Genomic DNA, 23596 nt, shown 5'->3' on the forward strand with positions numbered 1-23596 from the left:
ACACACAGCTCCAATACCATACACAGAAGCATTATTGTTAACTTGAAAGCCTTGGGTACAACAACTGGATAGATCAGTTATCATAGCTGGGAATACAGACCCACACTCAGAGGACTAATTAACCATACAAAAACAGTGACTTTTTCATCAGGTCTGACAAACGTTTATCTAATGCACTGTAGAAGAGAACAAACATACTTTAGTATCATATTGTCCCTAAGAAAGCCAAATTACATTTTTTATCACTAGACAATGCCACTGTTTCTATCCTAACAGATTTTCTTCAGTGTTTGTCTGTAGATTGTCAGAGTATTAAAATAATATACTCCTGTAGCTCATGGTAAAGTTAATCGAACAACTGTTATAATGACACCACAGTAATCTTAATTTCAAATGGTATCTCTGAAAATTGGCAAAGGTCGTTTGAAGTGATGAATAAATTATTATAGAATAGCACATCAGCTGGGATACTGTAAATTACTCACACCTCTCCATAGTACAGTTAGACACAGCAACCTTCATACCCTCATTGAGACTTTCCAAGAAGTTTAGGCTGGACAAAGAACAAATTAGGGTAAACTATAGTCAACATAGCCCCAGAGTCCCTTAGTTCTTAAACATGATGACCCATTATAATTACCCCTTGGCAATGACACCAAAGTTTACCCTCGGTTTGGGCTACATATTAGGAAGTTGCTGCCATCAAAAATGTGACAACTAACCACTGCTCCAGAATTTCCACATACATAGAGAAACAACACCATGGGGCCTATCCGAATGGAGCTTGATGCCCCATGTTTCTGGAGAGCCTGCAGGCTCGCCAGAAACAGCAGTTATGAAGCAGCGGTCATAAAGACCGCTGCTCCAAAACCTGTCCGCCTGCTCTGAGCAGGCGGACAGACATCGCCGGAAATCAACCCGATCAAGTACGATCAGGATAGATTGACACCCCCCTGCTGGTGGCCCATTGGCTGCGAGTCTGCAGGGGGCGGCGGGCGGCGTTGCACTAGGCCCATGTGGCTTACTAGAAAAAAATACTGATTGAATGTTATTAATGGTTTAAAGCAGTTTAAAATCTTAGAAGAGAACACATTTGAACCCATATAATACAGAATACCCATTGTTAAACTTAACTGTAATGCTACCTTAACATTGATAACAACTACTATTTTATACAACAATATTTATGGACACAGATAAGAGTTTTCTGTCATAAGTTCTAGAGGTATGTTGAATAGAGTTTAACAAGCCGGAGTAATACAGAGATTACAAAAATAAAAAAGAACTATAAAGAAGGGGTGTACAAAATCTATAAAAAATGGATAGATAGCAACTGCTTGGCCCTGAATCTCCTTAAAAGAGACATAAAACATGATTCAGATAAAGCATACAATTAAAAAAAAATATTCCAATATACTTCTCTTATAAAACATGCTTCATTCTCTAAGTATTCCTTGTTGAAGCAGCAGCAATCTACTGTGAGCTAGCCAAACAGATCAGGTGAGTCAATGACAAGAGGCATATAAGTGCAGCCACCAATCATCAGCTAGCTCCTAGTAGTACATTGCTGTTCATGAGCCTACCTAGGTATGTTTTTTCAAAAAAGGATACTAAGAGAATGAAACAAATTAAATTATAGAAATAAATTGGAAAGTTGTTTAAAACTGCACGCTATTGTGTTTAATACCTGAACGCCATCTATGGGTTAGATTACAAGTGACACAATATCATTAGCACAATAATGACCGCATTAACTTGCATATTACAAGATGACGGTTAATGCATTAGTTCTGGCACAACCAAATTTAAGGCTGCGTTGGGTTAGCGTGACTGAAGACCTTGCGTAAAGAGTTAGAGTTTTAAAAAAATCTACACCAAGCACAACATAAATACATTCACATAAACTGTTACACTCATATATACACTTATAATACAGACAAATAGAGTGCGCTACAAATTGCTCTACCTATTATCTATTGTAACATATAAATTATAAATACAATTTTACCATTTGATAAAATATACGTGCAGCAAAAAATATAAAAACAAATATATACTTTATTTTCACAATATATATCTAAAACACTTTAAAATATTATAAGGTGCACCTTATAGTTAATAATATCACAATTTAATATTGCACAATAAGCAGCTTTTAATACTGAACAAACCTGATCTCCCAAATGCTCAGGGATAAGGCTATCTATGGTTACGTTAAACCAGAAACGTAACCATAGATAGCCTTATCCCTGAGCATTTGGGAGATTAGGTATGTTCAGTATTAAAAGCTACTTATTGTGCAATATTAAATTGTGATATTATTAACTATAAGGTGCACCTTATAATATTTTAAAGTGTTTTAGATATATATTGTGAAAATAAAGTATATATTTGTTTTTATATTTTTTGCTGCACGTATATTTTATCAAATGGTAAAATTGTATTTAGAATTTATATGTTACAATAGATAATAGGTAGAGCTATTTGTAGCGCACTCTATTTTTCTGTATTATATTTGTATTTGGTGTGGGTTTTGGGAAACCACACAATATAGAGTTGCCTTATTCTACCATTAAGGGTTTATCTTTCCTGTTGCTCATATATACACTATCTGATAAAAAAAGTTCATAATTTTATATATATATATATATATATATATATATATATATAATAACATTTTTATATAAGGTTGAAAGGTACATGGTATATGACAAGGTGTTGGAAAGGTACATGGAAAGGGCTATACTGTATATATATATATATATATATATATATATGTATATATGTGTGTGTATGTGTGTAAATTATAATTCAATAATTATATTAAATAATGTGTTTTACTCTTTACTACCGTAAATATTTAACATTCCAATGTTCTTTATACTGTATAGGGGTAAATGTTCTTTGAATTTTAAAATTGATATTCCTATGTATATCTATCTATCTGTATAAATTCATATAGATATCTATGCCTAGATTACGAGTTTTTGTCAGTAAGGCTGTGCGGGGATAACAAGCCTTTTTTTCTTACCGCTCACTTAAGCCAACGCTGGTATTACAGGTTTTCTTCAAGCCGGCGTTAGCCTCAGAAAAGTGAGCGTTGAGCAAAATTTAGCTCCACATCTCACTGTAATACCAGCGCTGATTACGGTAGCGGTAAGATGGCAAAACGTGCTTGTGTACAATTTCCCCATAGGAAACAATGGGGCTGAGCTGGTTGGAAAAAAAACTAACACCTGCAAAAAAGCAGCATTCAGCTCCTAACGCAGCCCCATTGTTTCCTATGGGGAAATGAAAGTTATGTCTACACCTAACACCCTAACATGAACCCCGAGTCTAAACACCCCTAATATTACACTTATTAACCCCTAATCTGCCGCCCCCGACATCGTCGCCACCTACATTATATTATTAACCCCAATCTGCCGCTCCGGACACCGCCGCCACCTACATTATACTTATGAACCCCTAATCTACTGCCCCCAACATCGCCGAACCCTACATTATAGTTATTAACCCGTAATCTGCCCATTAAATTACATAAATTACCTACAATTAACTACAATTAAATTAAATAAACTAAAGTACAAAAAAAACAAACACTAAATTACAGAAAATAAAAAAATCAGCCAATAGGATTGAGCTTGCATTCTATTGACTGATTGGAACAGCCTATACAATGCGAGATCAATCCTATTGGCTGATTGCATCAGCCAATAGGATTTTTCCTACCTTAATTCCGATTGGCTGATAGGATTCTATCAGCCAATCGAAATTGAAGGGACGCCATCTTGGATGACGTCACTTAAAGGAACCTTCATTCTTCAGTCGCCGTTGGATGGAAGAGGATGCTCCGTGTCGGATGTCTTCAAGATGGACCCGCTCCGCTCCGGATAGAAGAAGATAGAAGATGCCGCCTGGATGAAGCCTTCTGCCGCTTGGAGGACCTTTTCTGGCCGGATCGGATGAAGACTTCTGCCCCTCTGGACGTCCAATTGTGCCCGGCTGGGTGAAGACGGCTCAAGGTAGGGTGATCTTCAAGGGGGTAGTGTTAGGTTTTTTAAGGGGGGATTGGGTGGGTTTTAGAGTAGGGTTGGGTGTGTGGGTTGTGGGTTTTAATGTTGTATTGTATTTTTTCTTACAGGTAAAAGAGCTTATTACTTTGGGGTAATGCCCCACAAAAGGCCCTTTTAAGGGCTATTTGTAATTTAGTATAGGGTAGGGAATTTTATTATTTTCGGGGGATTTTTTATTTTATTAGGGGAATTAGATTAGGTGTAATAAGTTTAACAAATTGTAATTCTTTTTTTATTTTCTGTAATTTAGTGGGGGGGGGGTTGTACTTTAATTGTAGTTAATTGTAGGTAATTTATGTAATTAATTAATTAAATGATAGTGTAGTGTTAGGTGTAATTGTAATTTAGGTTAGGATTTATTTTACAGGTAAATTTGTATTTTTTTTAACTAGGAAGTTATTAAATAGTTAATAACTATTTAATAACTATTCTACCTAGTTAAAATAAATACAAAGTTGCCTGTAAAATAAATATAAATCCTAAGCTAGCTACAATGTAACTATTAGTTATATTGTAGCTATCTTAGGGTTTATTTTATCGGTAAGTATTTAGTTTTAAATAGGATTAATTTATTTAATTGTAGTAATTTTATTTCGTTTTATTTAAATTATATTTAAGTTAGGGGGTGTTAGGGTTAGACTTAGGTTTAGGGGTTAATAAATTTAATATAGTAGCGGCGACGTTGGGGGCGGCAGATTAGGGGTTAATAAATGTAGATAGGTGTTGGCAATGTTAGGGAAGGCAGATTATGGGTTAATAAAATGTAACTAGTGTTTGCGAGGCGGGAGTGCGGCGGTTTAGGGGTTAATACATTTATTAAAGTGGCGGCGATGTCCGGTCAGCAGATTAGGGGTTAAACATTTTAGTTAAGTGTTTGCGATGTGGGGGGGGGAGCTTTTATGTTACGGCGTTAGCCCATAAAACTCTTAACTACTGACTTTTAAATGTGGTAGGAGTCTTACCAGGAGAGGGTCTACCGCTCACTTTTTAAGGCGATCGCAATACCAGCGTTAGGAAAATCCCATTAAAAAGATAGGATACACAATTGACGTAAGGGGATTTGCGGTAAGCTAAAATCGCGGGGGAAAAGTGAGTGGTAGACCCTCTCCTGCCTGACTCGTAATACCAGTGGGCGTTAAAAAACAGTGTTGGGACCCCTCAACGCTGCTTTTTAAGGCTAATGCAAGACTCGTAATCTAGCTGCTATGTAGGTATATATATATATATATATATATATATATATATATTTACATTAATATCATAATATATATATATATATATATATATATATATATATAAAACAAGAAAAAAAAAAATTTTTTTCTATGTGAAGAACATTGTAATGTAAAATATGTGTAACGCTTCAGGTTCGCACTGTAGGTCTAATGCGGCATCGGGTTAGTGCACTTGAAGAATTAGTTATCTTAAGGTGCGATATGTAAATATTAAATATAAAATATTGAAACATTTTGTATTATAGTTACTGTAAAATATACATATATATTCAAATTATTTTTTTAAAATTTTTAAGAACATCTATTATAATAATTTTGACTACTGTATCTAATTTTAGAACAAGTTTCTTAGATAACAAATGTAGTATATTTTGATTTTTTCTAACACCAAAAAATAATAGTGTTTAGTAACAATTGAACTAAAGATGTGCTCAGTTCTAATTGTCTAATGTTCCTTTTGCGAATTCCCTTAAGTATATGAAAAACAGAAAAAGCCACTGATACCACAAAAGATACCTGGGCAGCAATTCTGCAAGCAAAAAACTCCTGAACCGCAGGACACTGCATGTGATGCCATAAAAGCCTAGGAAGTTTGAGGAGAGAGCTGTGACATTGTCTAAACCAGTGATGTTCAACCTTTTTTTTGCCGTGGCACACTTTTTTACAATAAAAAATCCTGCGGCACACCACCACCCCAAAATTTTACAAAATCACACATTGTAGCCTAATACAGTATATATATATATATATATATATATATATATACACACACACACACTGTACTGTGCTGTAATGCCATCTCTCCTACAAACTATACATGACATATTGACATTCATTCACAAACAATCATTATGATTGTCTGTGAATGAATGTCAATATGTCATGGTTGTAAATGATGCCTGATGAGCCTGTCACATCCCAAATTTTCAAAATTTGAAAGAGGGACACCCCCACTGGCTGGAACTGTTCTGAACGAGGAGCAAAGCTGCGCCAGCATGCATGGGGGATTGAAGTGTTGCGGCGTGTAGAGCCAGCACTAGACACGTGTTGTGGTGGGTGGGGGTTCCTTCCAAGTGTGAACACGGGTCGGGGAAGCGAGCTGCGGCTGCGCTGTTACCCTCAGTCTTCATCTCACTCAAAATAAAAAATGGCCCAGAATAAAAAACAAGCAACATTTTAAAAATATGTCACACTGTTGTCAGTCTGCCGCGGCACACCTGAGGATCTCTCACGGCACACTAGTGTGCCACGGCACACTGGTTGAAAAACACTGGTCTAAAACGCATCACCCTGAGAGATATGTTAACAAGAAGGTTTTGAAGAAATTAGACAGCCAGTGGGTGGCAAGACAGAGAGAGATAATAAAATGTTTATTTTCCATTGCTCTCCCTAAGAGCCAGATATTCAAAAGCTTGTCACTCAGTTGAGAGGATTAAGACCTCTGGTCAGTATGGATAGGTCCCTAAAAATGTTAGAAGCACACATTTTACTTTGAAATATGTTTATCTCACTGTGCAGGGTTTTGTATGTGAAGGAGAGACACCTACATTACAATATATGGTCTAAAAAATCCTAAAGATTTTGCAAGATTTCCCTCCATGCCAATGAGCTTTTGAATATCAGGCCCTAATTATTGGTCTCAATGTGTAAACAGAGTTAAGATAAAGACGATTTTCGGTAAATATAGAGAGAAAAGTTGAGGTCTGCTCTCCCGTAAGTTCAGCCGATTTGATTGAGTTGTGGCTTTAATTAATGCAAAAATACAGCCTAAGGAGCTATTCCCCATATATTTCACAACCTACACATAGTATAACAAGTCGTTGTAAACATATTAAAGGGAAACTAATCTTACAGTACACTGTCCCTTTAAATATTTTACTCACCAATTTATGGCCAACTGGTGACCAGGAGATGTACTGGATATTGGATGGAAGTCGGTTTCTTTTTAAAAACTCCCTGCAAAAAAAAAAAAGAAAACATCCATACACTAAAATTAACAAAAATATGCACTAAATACATATGCACTGAATACTGACCCTTTTTCAACATCAAAAATATGATATGACGCATTGTAAGAATATCTCCATTGCTGTAAAATAATAAGAGAAAGATACAAATGAAAACAGACAAGAATATGATTATAGGATGAGATATATAATTGTCATGTATATACAGAAACTTAATACAGAAAGCGGCAATGGAGAAACATTAGGAGATTCTAGGGTTTATTATGTTTCAGTAATGACTGCATAAGCAGGAGAATTCTGGGAGTGGTGGGATGAATTTCTGAAGCTGTAGATCATATCAAAATGTAAACTAGTGCAGATATAGAACTGGCACAATATCACTATATCAAAAATGTTGCTAGTAAGGTATTTCATTGATTAACACTTTATACAGGAGCCAACCAATACATCAAGCAAACCAGGATATTACAATGAAAAGTTGGTAAAAAGTGTGTGGAATGAATATTTCACAGATATTGCAGTGGCTTAGGTAGAGGACAATTAATGCATTGTTATAGTAGTCAAAATACATCAAACATAAGTTGATTACAATTTTTACTGTGCCCTTTATGAAAAATGTACAAGATTATGAGTCAGATTACAAATTGCGCTCTATTTAGCATGTTTGCTCGAGCGCAAACTACACTAGAAGTAATTATTTTGCGTGCGCCAGATTGCACGCGTTTTACAAGTTGAAAGTAAAAAGATAGCCAAATATCACAACCACATTAACGTATTCTCAACATAGCCAATGGAGAGCGCAGTAGAAAAAACACCTATCACTCATGCGCTAACCCGACAGTTATGAATACTTCACATTCCAATGTTTTTCACATACAGAACAATGTAATTTTTATTGTAAATACATATTTCTATTTATATATATATACTGTATATATATATATATATATATATATAAACCTGCATATCTATTTCTATAGATATAGGCATATAAATATATTTTACATTATCATTATCAGATATATATAAATATATATTTAATAATAAAAATGTGAAGAATAAAAGATGTAAAATATGCGTATCACACTTCACGGTTTGCGTTTTAGGTCTAATGAGGTGTCGGGTTAGTGCACATGAAGAATTGCTAACCTTAATGCGTTATTGAAATATTACATATATAATATTAAAAAATATATATAAAAATTAGTAAAAAAGATTATACATACTGTAAAAAATGCTAAATAATCCATAGAATATTTTTGAAGAATTACTAATCTTACATAACGTTATTAAAATATTAAATATTAAAACATTAATAATTATTATTAAAAAATATCATAGATACTGTAATATATATATATATAGTCTATGGATCATTTAGCATTTTTGACAGCATCTAACAATGTTTAATATTTAGAACTGTTTGTTTAATATTATATATTTAATATTTTAATAACATGATTTAAGTGATCTTCATGTGTGCTAATCCAACATAGCGTTAGACCTAAAGTGTGAACCACAATGCGCGTTACGCATATTTTACATTGTTCTTCACATAGAATTTATTTTTATTTTTTTAAATATATATTTCAATATGATGATAATGTTAATGTTATATATATATATATATATATATATATATATATATATATATATATATATGAATAGATATACAGGTATAGGTATATACAGATATATATATAGATATATTTACACACACAAAAAAATATGTTACCCTTTGAGTGAAGAACATAGAATAGGAAATATGAAAATATACAGTAAAACACAAATATTTAAATACATCTGTATACACATATTTAGACATGTACAGTATATGTATGTATATATACAATATAGCCCTTTGCGGGCAAACACCTTGTCATATACTATATAGCTTTTAACCATGTTAACCTTTTTTGTAATATTTATATAACTATTTTTATCAGATAGTGTTTACAGTATATTAGTGTAACTTAACTTAAATTTATTTATGTTGCAGTTAATTACACTTTTTTTAACGCACTACCCTTTATGCGAGGGTTGCAGTCACCATTACCTGACTAGCGTAAAATGCGATTGTGCTCTTGTGATTTAATTTACTTTTATTATTGAAAAAAGAGGAAAGAGAGAATATATGAACTCTCACATAACTATTATTTTATAAGGTTAAATTCACTAAGTATTATTTAAATTATTTTCACTGGTGCAGACCCTTATATCAGAATACATATTTAAATTATTTCACAGACAAACACCGTGAAATTGAACACCACAAATCCTACAGGTTTTCAAAATAAAGACAGGGAATTCAGCACATGTTTTAAGTAAACAAGTTCCTATATTTATTAAATAGCCTCTTTCATTTAGAGCAAGTTTCAGGAGACAGAAGGCACACGCCCTCTAACACACAATGTAGAATATGTATATTCTTGTTACAGAAGAACAAGTAAAAATGTAAAAAGCAAATAACATACCAAGAGCTGTATATTACATACAGGTTAGCAACACCTCAGCCATCTCTGAGCTCCACATCCCAGTGGAACCCTGCTCAGGCGGGTACAAATTCTAGGATCTATGTTACACTTTATGTAAGTTCAAATAGAAGACATAAAGCCGGTATATTATTTAAAAAAAAAAAATTTGGCTTCCGACTTTCCGCCTGACTGCTATGCATATCCTTTCATTGATACCTAGTGGGTCGCAGATAATCTTAACCTATTGTTGCATCTTAGCGGGAACTGAAACTATTCCCACTGTCAGCACATTGGTTACTGACTGCACATGGAGACTCCTCAATCGCCTCGTGACTGCATGTGTAGTTAGTGACTGGGACAGCAGTGTGTTTGCAGCGCAGGCAGTAGTCAGTCAGACTCGCAGAGCTCTGAGGGCAGCAGCTTAAACGCTGAGCTGAAGTCAGAAGTCAAAGTGTTGGGGTTTTTTTGCAGCTAGCTCCCAGTAGTGCATTGCTGCTCCTGCTCTTGATATATGGATAGGAAGTGGAAGCTTAAAAATGCTTGATGATGAAATGTGAGTGTCTTTATCTAATATTCCACTAAATATTCCGAAACCGTGTTCATCCCATCAACCTCATACATCCCATTAAAATAGTAAGTAGCTATTGGTGTTATTAAACTTTTTTTAATTCTTGCACATACATACTGTTACTTGTAAATACATTTTGTTATTATATCATTTATGTTTGTGTCCATATCTCTTAAAACAAGTTAGTTTAACCTCCTGTTTGCTGGTACAACTGAATTACTGTGTCGTGAAATGATGTAGGTCTAAAAAGTGTGTCACCAACATAAAAAGTTTGGAAAGCTCTGCATCAGAGAGTCATGGATATTCCTGTTACTCACAAATGGCAATGCAGAAAACTCACCACCGCATCCTTACAAGTTGAGACCGCTCGTCTGTTTGAATCAAGACAGAGTTATCGCAGTGATTTGCGAGAGTTTATTGTTGCACGTCTTAATGGGAAGATTCACAGCGCAACGTTGCTAGCTTTTCAGTTCATCCAAGTGACCACTGGAATAATGTATATACAGCATCTTTAAGTGTGCCATCCCTAAATAGTAGAGTCTTTAGGGAGCTTCAAGCGCTCCCTAAAGACTCTACTATTTAGGGATGCATACAACCAACACTCTTGTGAGCTGCTGGTGCAATGCTGAATACGCGAGCGTATTGCTCGCCGTATTCAGCGAAGTCTGGCGGACCTGATCCGCACTGTCGGATCAGGTCTGCAAGACCTTGATAAATAGAGGCCATTGTGTGTTAGAGGGCGTGTGCCTTCTGTCTCCTGAAACTTGCTCTAAATGAAAGAGGCTATTTAATAAATATAGGAACTTGTTTACTTAAAACATGTGCTGAATTCCCTGTCTTTATTTTGAAAACCTGTAGGATTTGTGGCGTTCAATTTCACGGCGTCTGTCTGTGAAATTATTTGGATATTAATATACTTTTAACTTGTAATAAGTCTGATATCGCTCGCACGCAACAGTTAACGTCACTTGTAATTTATCCCAATCATTTTTTAAGACAGTGAATGTGACCACGTCTGTGACTCGAGACACGTTAAAACAGTTCCTAACATGAGTGTAGCCAGCTCAAATAATATTTACTAATCTCCTGCTCCTCAGAGGATAGCAGAGCTCCCTGGAATCCTGTGAAAATGCTACATTTTTTTCTCTTTGCTGGTACAGTAACACAACAAAACAAAATCCCACAAACTAACAAACTTGAAACTGATTATTCACTTTTCTTTGAGCCAATCAGGTGCTCTACATTAGCAGGTGTATTCATACCATTTCCGGGCTGCATATGCCTCCACACTACAAGTAATAGTATGTAGGTAAAGAAAATGGCATCATATGAATTAGATATAAGCATTTTGTGTCAAATATGATTCTTCATGCCTTTTGTTATGGCTCACTATTGCTCATTCCTGAATGATTTCTTGTCAAGTAATATGTTCTACATACATACTACAAGTAATTGCTTAAAAAAAAAAAACTAAAATATATATATTGAAGACAAATATATTTATTCTTTGGTTAAACAACACCCCCTGCTGTATTGTACAAATAATGCTCATCATAAAAGCAGCTTTTTTTTAATTACTATTTTTAAATTAACGTATATGTATTTTATATGTGTTCATGTGTAAGAAAAATTCAAATAATTTGACTAAACAATCAGCAATAAATATTACCAGACAGTGAACAGCAGAAAAATTACTTTTTTATAGTCGCTTTCCAGTAATAGAAATTTTCGATCACCTGAAAGTTGATAACTTGTGGCATTCACTTCATCCTAAATACATAAAGACACAATTAGTTATGTGGTAGAATGTTTAGCATCTGTAATTGGCCGTTATAGAATAATGTTATCCTTCTGTGTACTTACAAAAGAAGTGTTGCCTACAAGGGTTGTTGTCTTTCCACTTTCCACATTATAAATAATAACATTTCTCTCTGCAGATTTGTGAACATATTCGTTTTCTGTGCCAAAGAAAAAGTGCAGTAAGTGTATTTAAAATGTTTGCATATATCAACAGGTATCTTTAAAAGTTTTTACACATTTCAGACAAGATATCACTGAAATGTAGCAGTATCAGAATTTTAAACCCAGCTTATAAATGGAGCATTTGCAAATATATAGTCACAAACGTGCACTTCGGGACCATCTTCACTATTTTTCAGACTCCTACATACTTTTCTGCTATATAGCAGTGCTAGTTTTGGCTACTTTTTATTCTTAGTGTTAGTGATGTAAGTTAAAATAAGTGTAGGGCATCATTTTCTTGTCACTATTGCTGATGTTAGCCTTTTATTTCCACAGCCATTGATATGAGAAAAACAGAGAGTCCCTAAAGATAAGCTTATTACAATTAAGGAGTTTTGTGCTTTTAAAAACCACATACTTTACACACTGAACATACATTTGTGGAACTATGTATATTTAAATGGGATTAACGACCCGCGTAGCTAACGCCGGCTTTTTTTTCCACGCACCTTTTAAATACCGCTGGTATTTAGAGTTCACAGAAGGGCTGCGTTAGGCTCCAAAAAGGGAGCGTAGAGCATAATTTACCGCCACTGCAACTCTCAATACCAGCGGTGCTTACGGACGCGGCCAGCTTCAAAAACGTAAATAAAAAGAGAGAAGTGCTTAACCTGGGAACGAACAATAGCATAATAGCTTGTTCTATGGCTAGTTACCACCCTAGAAGCAGCCTCTTTTTGCTCAATATGTGCCTTTCACAGAGAAGAACTTTCCTGTAGCATATCAGTCTGATCCTGACTTAACAGTGCAGTCCAGCCCCGAAATACCAGGCAATCCCTCTCTGAACGAGAGAAACAGCAAAACCCCAGACGTACGTTTCGGCCTATTGTGGGCCTCGTCAGTGAGGTGCAGCCATACCCCTCTAGGCACACTGAGCAACGTGTCCACGTCTGGAATACCGCATCACACTTAGGGAGACTTCCCTAAGTGTCATAATTTGCATAAATAAAAAGAGAGAAGCGCTCAACCTGGGAACGAACAATACCATAATAGCTTGTTCTATGGCTAGTTACCACCCTAGAAGCAGCCTCTTTATGCTCAATATGTGCCTTTCACAGAGAAGAACTTTCCTGTAGCATATCAGTCTGATCCTGACTTAACAGTGCAGTCCAGCCCCGAAATACCAGGCAATCCCTCTCTGAACGAGAGAAACAGCAGAACCCCAGCCAATCAGATTGAGCTTGCATTCTATTGGCTGTTCCGATCAGCCAATAGAATGCAAACTCAATCTGATTGGCTGATTGGATCAGCCAATCGGATTGAACTTGAATCTGAATGGCTGATTCCATCAGCCAATCAGAATTTTCCTACCTTAATTTCGATTGGCTGATAGAATCCTATCAGCCAATCGGAATTCGAGGGACGCCATCCTGGATGACGTCCCTTAAAGGAACCTTCATTCTGTTTTAGGACATCAGAAGAAGAGGATGGATCCGCGTCGGAGGTCTTGAAGATGGAGCCGCTCGTCATCGGATGGAAGAAGATAGAAGATGCCGCTTGGATGAAGATGTCTACCGGTCCGGATCTCCTCTTCTGCCCGGATAGGATGAAGACCTTTTCTATTTTTATTTTAGAATAGGGTAGGGAATTTTTTATTTTGGGGGGCTTTGTTATTTTATTAGGGGGCTTAGAGTAGGTGTAATTAGCTTAAAATTGTTGTAATATTTTTCTAATGTTTGTAAATATTTTTTCATTTTTTGTACTTTAGTTAGTTTATTTAATTGTATTTATTTGTAGGTATTGTATTTAATTAATTTATTGATAGTGTAGTGTTAGGTTTAATTGTAGATAATTGTAGGTATTTTATTTAATTAATTTATTGATAGTGTAGTGTTAGGTTTAATTGTAACTTAGGTTAGGATTTATTTTACTGGTAATTTTGTAATTATTTTAACTAGGTAACTATTAAATAGTTCTTAACTATTTAATAGCTATTGTACCTGGTTAAAATAAATAAAAGTTGCCTGTAAAATAAATATTAATCCTAAAATAGCTACAATATAATTATAATTTATATTGTAGCTATATTAGGATTTATTTTACAGGTAAGTATTTAGCTTTAAATAGGAATAATTTATTTAATAAGAGTTCATTTATTTCATTAGATTAAAATTATATTTAACTTAGGGGGGTGTTAGGGTTAGGGTTAGACTTAGCTTTAGGGGTTAATACATTTATTAGAGTAGAGGTGAGGTCCGGTTGGCAGATTAGGGGTTAATAATTGTAGGTAGGTGGAGGCGACGTTGGGGGCAGCAGATTAGGGGTTAATAAATATAATATAGGGGTCGGCGGTGTTAGGGGCAGCAGATTAGGGGTACATAGGTATAATGTAGGTGGCGGCAGTGTGCGGTCGGCAGATTAGGGGTTAAAAAAATTTAATAGAGTGGCAGCGATGTGGGGGGACCTCGGTTTAGGGGTACATAGGTAGTTTATGGGTGTTAGTGTACTTTAGAGCACAATAGTTAAGAGCTTTATGAACCGGCGTTAGCCCAGAAAGCTCTTAACTCCTGGCTTTTCTCTGCGGCTGGAGTCTTGTCATTAGATTTCTAACGCTCACTTCAGCCACGACTCTAAATACCAGCGTTAGAAAGATCCCATATGAAAAGATAGGATACGCAAATGGCGTAGGGGGATCTGCGGTATGGAAAAGTCGCGGCTGCAAAGTGAGCGTTAGACCCTTTCCTGACTGACTCTAAATACCAACGGTAGCCCAAAACCAGCGTTAGAAGCCTCTAACGCTGGTTTTGACGGCTAACTCCAAACTCTAAATCTAGGCGTATGTCTGTATTTTGAGTGTGAAAAAGGTAAGGAAAGAGTGTTTGTACAGAGAACTCGCTTGTAAACACCTTAAATTGGAGGTAAAATGGACTGGCATTTAGATTAAAATTCTTTAAAGTTTCTCTAGGCAAAACATTATTATTAGTGTACCTATTTTATTTTACTTATTATAGCATTGCAGTTCATTGGAAGCACATCTGTGCAAATGTGTTTGCCCACTCATTGCATCAGTTATAATTCAATAACATCTGGATTTCCTGCATTAAAATATGGTAAACACATGAAAATCAAATTTCTGCAGATCAACATGGAAGCAAAATAAAAAGATAAAAAAAATCTTACGGATGTCTGTGTTTAATTTTAAGTTTGTAAGCATGTTCATAGTATATGCAATTTGCACATTCCTAACATATTTTTTGTTAATTTTTAATTAACATTTTTGATAACACCCAAACACTTTAAGGTTTTTTTTTTTAACATTCTAATGAATGAAACCAGGAAATTCTTGTGTTTGTTAAAATGTAATTTGAGTATTCCCAAATTTTGGATTGGAATATAGTTGTTAAGGTTCTTAATGCAAAATTTTTGGCAAACATAAAGCATTGCAAAATTATTAGAAAACTGTTGGGGGGGTTAGAATAGCTTCTAAAACTGTGTAAACTATTCAAATGAGCTCTTCCAACACATTGGAATCCAAGCTCAAATGTTTGATATGGTATATAATGTCATGTATATTTTTTTTATAAGATTGTGATCAACTACAATATGTCTTTTAAAAATGAACATTTCTAAATTATGTTAATGCCAAAATAAATGTTGTTATAGAGGATAATGCCGTTTAAGTTTTTAATTTCTATAAAGTACTAAAACAAGTATTTAGCATGTTTGAATCATAAAGCGACATTTTTATACAAAAATACATGCTCTAATGTGTTACAAAAAGTAAATGGGTTAAACACACAGGTAAAGTCCAATTAGGGAGCCACTTGCATTGCAGTTCATAAATAATGCTTGTAGCTACCAAGTGAGACTTCAATCACTTAGGCCTAGATTTGGAGTTTGGCGGTAGATGGGCTGTTAACGCTACGCGGGCTTTTTTCTGGCCGCACCATAAAATTAACTCTGGTATCGAGAGTCCCAAAAAATGCTGCGTTAGGCTCCAAAAAAGGAGCGTAGAGCATTTTTACCGCAAATGCAACTCTCGATACCAGAGTTGCTTACGGACGCGGCCAGCCTCAAAAACGTGCTCGTGCACGATTCCCCCATAGGAAACAATGGGGCTGTTTGAGCTGAAAAAAAACCTAACACCTGCAAAAAAGCAGCGTTCAGCTCCTAACGCAGCCCCATTGTTTCCTATGGGGAAACACTTCCTATGTCTGCACCTAACACTCTAACATGTACCCCGAGTCTAAACACCCCTAACCTTACACTTATTAACCCCTAATCTGCCGCCCCCGCTATCGCTGACCCCTGCATTATATTATTAACCCCTAATCTTCTGCTCCGTAAACCGCCGCAACTTACATTATCCCTATGTACCCCTAATCTGCTGCCCCTAACACCGCCGACCCCTGTATTATATTTATTAACCCCTAACCTGCCCCCCACAACGTCGCCGCCAGCTACCTACAATAATTAACCCCTAATCTGCCGACCGCAAAGCGCCGCCACCTACGTTATCCTTATGTACACCTAATCTGCTGCCCCTAACACCGCCGACCCCTATATTATATTTATTAACCCCTAATCTGCCCCCCTCAACGTCGCCTCCACCTGCCTACACTTATTAACCCCTAATCTGCCGAGCGGACCTGAGCGCTACTATAATAAAGTTATTAACCCCTAATCCGCCTCACTAACCCGATCATAAATAGTATTAACCCCTAATCTGCCCTCCCTAACATCGCCGACACCTAACTTCAATTATTAACCCCTAATCTGACGACCGGAGCTCACCGCTACTATAATAAATGGATTAACCCCTAAAGCTAAGTCTAACCCTAACACTAACACCCCCCTAACTTAAATATAATTTAAATCTAACGAAATTAATTAACTCTTATTAAATAAATTATTCCTATTTAAAGCTAAATACTTACCTGTAAATACATCCTAATATAGCTACAATATAAATTATAATTACATTGTAGCTATTTTAGGATTAATATTTATTTTACAGGCAACTTTGTAATTATTTTAACCAGGTACAATAGCTATTAAATAGTTAAGAACTTTTTAATAGTTACCTAGTTAAAATAATTACAAAATTACCTGTAAAATAAGTCCTAACCTAAGTTATAATTAAACCTAACACTATACTATCAATAAATTAATTAAATAAAATACCTACAATTACCTACAATAAAACCTAACACTACACTATCAATAAATAAATTAAATACAATTCCTACAAATAACTACAATTACATAAACTACCTAAAGTACAAAAAATAAAAAAGAACTAAGTTACAAAAAATAAAAAAATATTTACAAACATAAGAAAAATATTACAACAATTTTAAACTAATTACACCTACTCTAAGCCCCCTAATAAAATAACAAAGACCCCCAAAATAAAAAAATGCCCTACCCTATTCTAAATTAATAGAGTTAAAAGCTCTTTTACCTTACCAGCCCTGAACAGGGCCCTTTGCGGGGCATGCCCCAAGAAAATCAGCTCTTTTGCCTGTAAAAAAAAACATACAATACCCCCCCCCAACATTACAACCCACCACCCACATACCCCTAATCTAACCCAAACCCCCCTTAAATAAACCTAACACTAAGCCCCTGAAGATCTTCCTACCTTGTCTTCACCTCAACAGGTATCACCGATCCGTCCTGGCATCCGGTGCTGAAGAGGTCCAGAAGAGGCTCCAAAGTCTTCCTCCTATCCGGCAAGAAGAGGACATCCGGACCGGCAAACATCTTCATCCAAGCGGCATCTTCGATCTTCTTCCATCCGGTGCGGAGCGGGTCCATGTTGAAGCAGCTGACGCGGATCCATCCTCTTCTTCCGGCGTCTCCCGACGAATGACGGTTCCTGATCAAAACAGCCAATAGAATGCGAGCTCAATCTGATTGGCTGATTGGATCAGCCAATCGGATTGAACTTGATTCTGATTGGCTGATTCCATCAGCCAATCAGAATATTCCTACCTTAATTCCGATTGGCTGATAGAATCCTATCAGCCAATCGGAATTTGAGGGACGCCATCTTGGATGACGTCCCTTAAAGGAACCGTCATTCGTCGGGAGACGCCGGAAGAAGAGGATGGATCCGCGTCGGCTGCTTCAACATGGACCCGCTCCGCACCGGATGGAAGAAGATCGAAGATGCCGCTTGGATGAATATGTTTGCCGGTCCGGATGTCCTCTTCTTGCCGGATAGGAGGAAGACTTTGGAGCCTCTTCTGGACCTCTTCAGCACCGGATGCCAGGACGGATCGGTGATACCTGTTGAGGTGAAGACAAGGTAGGAAGATCTTCAGGGGCTTAGTGTTAGGTTTATTTAAGGGGGGTTTGGGTTAGATTAGGGGTATGTGGGTGGTGGGTTGTAATGTTGGGGGGGGGGGTATTGTATGGTTTTTTTTACAGGCAAAAGAGCTGATTTTCTTGGGGCATGCCCCGCAAAGGGCCCTGTTCAGGGCTGGTAAGGTAAAAGAGCTTTTAACTCTATTAATTTAGAATAGGGTAGGGCATTTTTTTTATTTTGGGGGTCTTTGTTATTTTATTAGGGGGCTTAGAGTAGGTGTAATTAGTTTAAAATTGTTGTAATATTTTTCTTATGTTTGTAAATATTTTTTTATTTTTTGTAACTTAGTTCTTTTTTATTTTTTGTACTTTAGGTAGTTTATGTAATTGTAGTTATTTGTAGGAATTGTATTTAATTTATTTATTGATAGTGTAGTGTTAGGTTTTATTGTAGGTAATTGTAGGTATTTTATTTAATTAATTTATTGATAGTATAGTGTTAGGTTTAATTATAACTTAGGTTAGGACTTATTTTACAGGTAATTTTGTAATTATTTTAACTAGGTAACTATTAAATAGTTCTTAACTATTTAATAGCTATTGTACCTGGTTAAAATAATTACAAAGTTGCCTGTAAAATAAATATTAATCCTAAAATAGCTATAATATAATTATAATTTATATTGTAGCTATATTAGGATGTATTTTACAGGTAAGTATTTAGCTTTAAATAGGAATAATTTATTTAATAAGAGTTAATTAATTTTGTTAGATTTAAATTATATTTAACTTAGGGGGGTGTTAGTGTTAGGGTTAGACTTAGCTTTAGGGGTTAATCCATTTATTATAGTAGCGGTGAGCTCCGGTCCTCAGATTAGGGGTTAATAATTGAAGTTAGGTGTCGGTGATGTTAGGGAGGGCAGATTAGGGGTTAATACTATTTATGATCGGGTTAGTGAGGCGGATTAGGGGTTAATAACTTTATTATAGTAGCGCTCAGGTCCGCTCGGCAGATTAGGGGTTAATAAGTGTAGGCAGGTGGAGGCGACGTTGAGGGGGGCAGATTAGGGGTTAATAAATATAATATAGGGGTCGGCGGTGTTAGGGGCAGCAGATTAGGGGTACATAAGGATAACGTAGGTGGCGGCGCTTTGCGGTTGGCAGATTAGGGGTTAATTATTGTAGGTAGCTGGCGGCGACGTTGAGGGGGGCAGGTTAGGGGTTAATAAATATAATACAGGGGTCGGCGGTGTTAGGGGCAGCAGATTAGGGGTACATAAGTATAACGTAGGTGGCGGTCGGCAGATTAGGGGTTAAAAAAATTTAATCGAGTTGCGGCGATGTGGGGGGACCTCAGTTTAGGGGTACATAGGTAGTTTATGGGTGTTAGTGTACTTTAGGGTACAGTAGTTAAGAGCTTTATGAACCGGCGTTAGCCCAGAAAGCTCTTAACTCCTGCTTTTTTCCTGCGGCTGGAGTTTTGTCGTTAGAGCTCTAACGCTAACTTCAGAAACGACTCTAAATACCGGCGTTAGGAAGATCCCATTGAAAAGATAGGATACGCAATTGACGTAAGGGGATCTGCGGTATGGAAAAGTCGCGGCTGAAAAGTGAGCGTTAGACCCTTTAATCACTGACTCCAAATACCGGCGGTAGCCTAAAACCAGCGTTAGGAGCCTCTAACGCTGGTTTTCACGGCTAACGCCGAACTCTAAATCTAGGCCATAGACTTTTAGGGCTCGATTTATCATAGTATCATTTTTTACTAATCAAGTGATGCACTTATGCACGCCGGTACCCATGGCGAACGACCACTAGTTTGCTACATTAATTTATTAAAAATGAACTTATTTTTACTTGCGTCTTTTCCAATGTGAGGTTTAGTGGACTTTGGATACTTCAATGATGTGAATGATCTAATTTATCAAGCTGACAATCTGTATTCACATGACATAATTATTATGCCATATTATGCCCATAGCAGCCATTTTAACTGCATTGAAAAAGAAGCCATCCACTTCTCTCTTCAATAAAGTTAATCTTAGATGTAAAATTGTATGTATTATCATATTTTATTTTAATTTAGTACTTTTTTATTTTGCAACATAAATATTCAATAATGATGCAAATGAAATTGTAAAATTTTATAGCTGATGAAAATATAAATAAAATATAAATTTTTCAACTAACAGTTGACAAGAGTAAGCACACTCTTGTTGTATCAAAAGTAAGACCAAAGAAAATGGTTGTGGAAGCCCTTTTATAGGTAAGGGAGTTTAGTTGCATGTAGTGTCTTGTGGCCTAATGACTTCTATATAATTTGCGAGCTATAAGCTAGCGGATTGAAAGGTATGTCCATGGCATATTTCGAACAAACAAGAAGAATGCTTGATCATTTAGAAATTGGGTGAACATACGGTCGCGGCAGGTGAAAGTCGAGTGAATAGGGGGGAAATCGAGCCTTGGCGAGTATAAATGTGAAATTGCAGTGTTTTTTGGCCATCTGATCGCTTGATAACTTGGTGTAGCATACATTGCATCTAAAAAGACATGGATTTTAATCAAATTTCAAACTGAATCTTTGATAAATCGAGCCCTTAGAATCAGTAGTGCAAAAATTAAAGATTCTAACATATTTTTTGTTATTCAATATGACAATTATATTTTCTCTGAACCATACTTTTTATATGTCGTAATAAATAAGGACACAGATCAAAACTATTTGTATGGAGGAAATTGCTTTAGCTCTAGAAAACTTTGCAATGGGAATGCTGCTTTTCCAAGATTTGCATATTGCGCATTTCAGTAATCTACAGAACCTGAACAAGATGCATGAACTAAACTATAACACTTAAGAAGCTTATGCATAATGTATACATTGTTAAACCATATTGCTTAACAAACAGAGTAATATTATACAGCTATTTCAACAAGTGAGTTAGATTATTAATGTAAAAGTCCTTTATCTGAAGTTTTAATAAATTTAATTCCACGTAAATGAATACATCCTTTTCTATAAAAAAAAATGATTCTGATAAATAAAATAATCAATGGTTTATAATAAACATTTTTAATAATAAATAATTGTTAAATAGAGAAGCATGAATTAAATCTGTTGTAAGCTGCATAAACTTTTGTCTACACCCAACCTGTAATTTCTTTTTTTTTTAATATATATATAAAATATTTCAGCCTTTCCCTTGTAAGCACTAAACCACATTTTTGTTTTATCATATATTTATATTCTAATGATAAAAAATATGTCTATATTTATCAAGTGAGATTTCACTGAAACGCCTCCAAGAGTTCTGACACATTCCATAAACATCACTAATACAACAATGGATAATATTTTTTAAAGTAATCTGTTATACAAAGAAATAAACCCTTCATCTCCCAGATGAGAGGGAGGTGGTTAGATACATTTCCAATAGGCTTTACGTTATTATCTCATAACAATCATGACACAATATATTGTCTAATAACAGATGGTAATATTTTCCAAATTCTTGCCATATACATTCTTACATTTTTAATCAACCCTAAAATATATGTTCACAAAATATATGTATAGAAAGGGCGCCTGTTAGGCTAAAGATATCAACACTTTCATATATTTCACAAATGTTTATTAAAAATGTGATAATAAGATAAAATATGGGACGTCTCCCTAAACCACAATGTGGCCTAATTAATCAGACATAATATCAAACATGTACCATTCACAATGTCTGTTTAGGATAAAAGTAAGTTGAAGTTCAATAAAAAGTTACAATGTCCATTAACTTGATACCGGATAATGCTTTTCTGTTGCAAAATCCACACTTCTTTGCACAGTCTTATTAATATATACCACCAATGTTGCGTGTTAAAAAGCTTTCAATCAGTTATCACTGCAATAAGTGAAATAGTTGCTCTATGAACAAAACACGATACCTCTCAAATCAATTATGATTCCGTTCACAATCCAGGAAACTTTTCAAAGAGCACAGTTATTACAGTGTGTATTAGACGATAGTACCTGATATCGCTGTAGGGAATCCGGATCAGTAAGCAGGTGTATCACCCTTTCGTATGCTGGGTATATTACCCGTTTGTATAGCAAGGTTTCTCTGTTCCGTCTTGGAGTTGTTCTCTCAGCGAGTTGTACCACGTGACTATTGGCGTCTGACGTCACGGATTCTCTCCAGTCTCATCGAGGTGATCAGAGGAGGGTTCTAAAGACCGCTAGTTGCTCTTTGCCAGTACATACAAATGGCAATACAAAACTTGAGACCTGCACTTAGTGCTTTGCATGCAGGAAAAAAGCTTTACCGAATGTATTTTTTCTTTCAGATTCCAGCTTAGATTTTCTGAAGTAGTTAGACAATTATTGATAACCCGGGTTATATGAAAAGAAGTCCATAGACCATATAGAGATAAAAATTGTGTATACTGCACAACAGCAATATCAGTGCCACATAAACAACGCGTTTCACTCTTTTCAGGGCTTTATCAAGATGTTTGTGGCATGTAGTAGGCTCCTTTATAAATGGTGTCTTCAGCTACAATTGGTGGAAACATAATTGGCACTTGTCAGATTCAATTTCCTTAAGGTAGTATTGACTCATTTTCTTTAAGATGGTATAGAGGATTTCATTTAGGACTTTTATCATCTGAATCTTTTAAGGTGGTATACATTTGGCATAATAATACATCTTATAATCCAGTTATTATAAATATACACCTAAATATGTATTTGTTAACAATAACTATATTGGTGATTTCAAAAGATATAAAGATTACTTTCCTATTGGTGAGTGTCATTAATTTAAAGTTTAAAAAGATTTATCACTATGTGTACAATAGTTTATCATATATTTTTTAAATTAATGACACTCACCAATAGGAAAGTACTCTTTATATCTTTTGAAATCACCAATATAATTATTGATAACAAATTTATATTTAGGCGTATATTTATAATAACTGGATTATAAGATGTATTATTATGCCAAATGTA

The 23596-nt window shown here is 35.5% G+C and overlaps 1 protein-coding gene across 2 annotated transcripts in view; it reads right to left on the reverse strand.

Annotated features, from left to right (window-relative positions):
- LOC128645393 (prolyl endopeptidase FAP-like) overlaps window positions 1-23596 on the reverse strand; it is a 328887-nt gene that overhangs the window by 243502 nt on the left and 61789 nt on the right. For both annotated transcript variants that reach the window (XM_053698376.1, XM_053698375.1), the window contains exons 4-7: window positions 12184-12278; window positions 12016-12090; window positions 7348-7400; window positions 7195-7267 (exon numbers count right to left, since the gene is read on the reverse strand). In XM_053698376.1, coding sequence (XP_053554351.1) covers window positions 7195-7267; window positions 7348-7400; window positions 12016-12090; window positions 12184-12278 — 296 coding nt within the window. The remainder of the gene's footprint in view (window positions 1-7194; window positions 7268-7347; window positions 7401-12015; window positions 12091-12183; window positions 12279-23596) is intronic.

This window comes from Bombina bombina, chromosome 1 (genome assembly GCF_027579735.1).
Source record: "Bombina bombina isolate aBomBom1 chromosome 1, aBomBom1.pri, whole genome shotgun sequence".
Taxonomy (NCBI): Eukaryota; Metazoa; Chordata; class Amphibia; order Anura; family Bombinatoridae; genus Bombina; species Bombina bombina.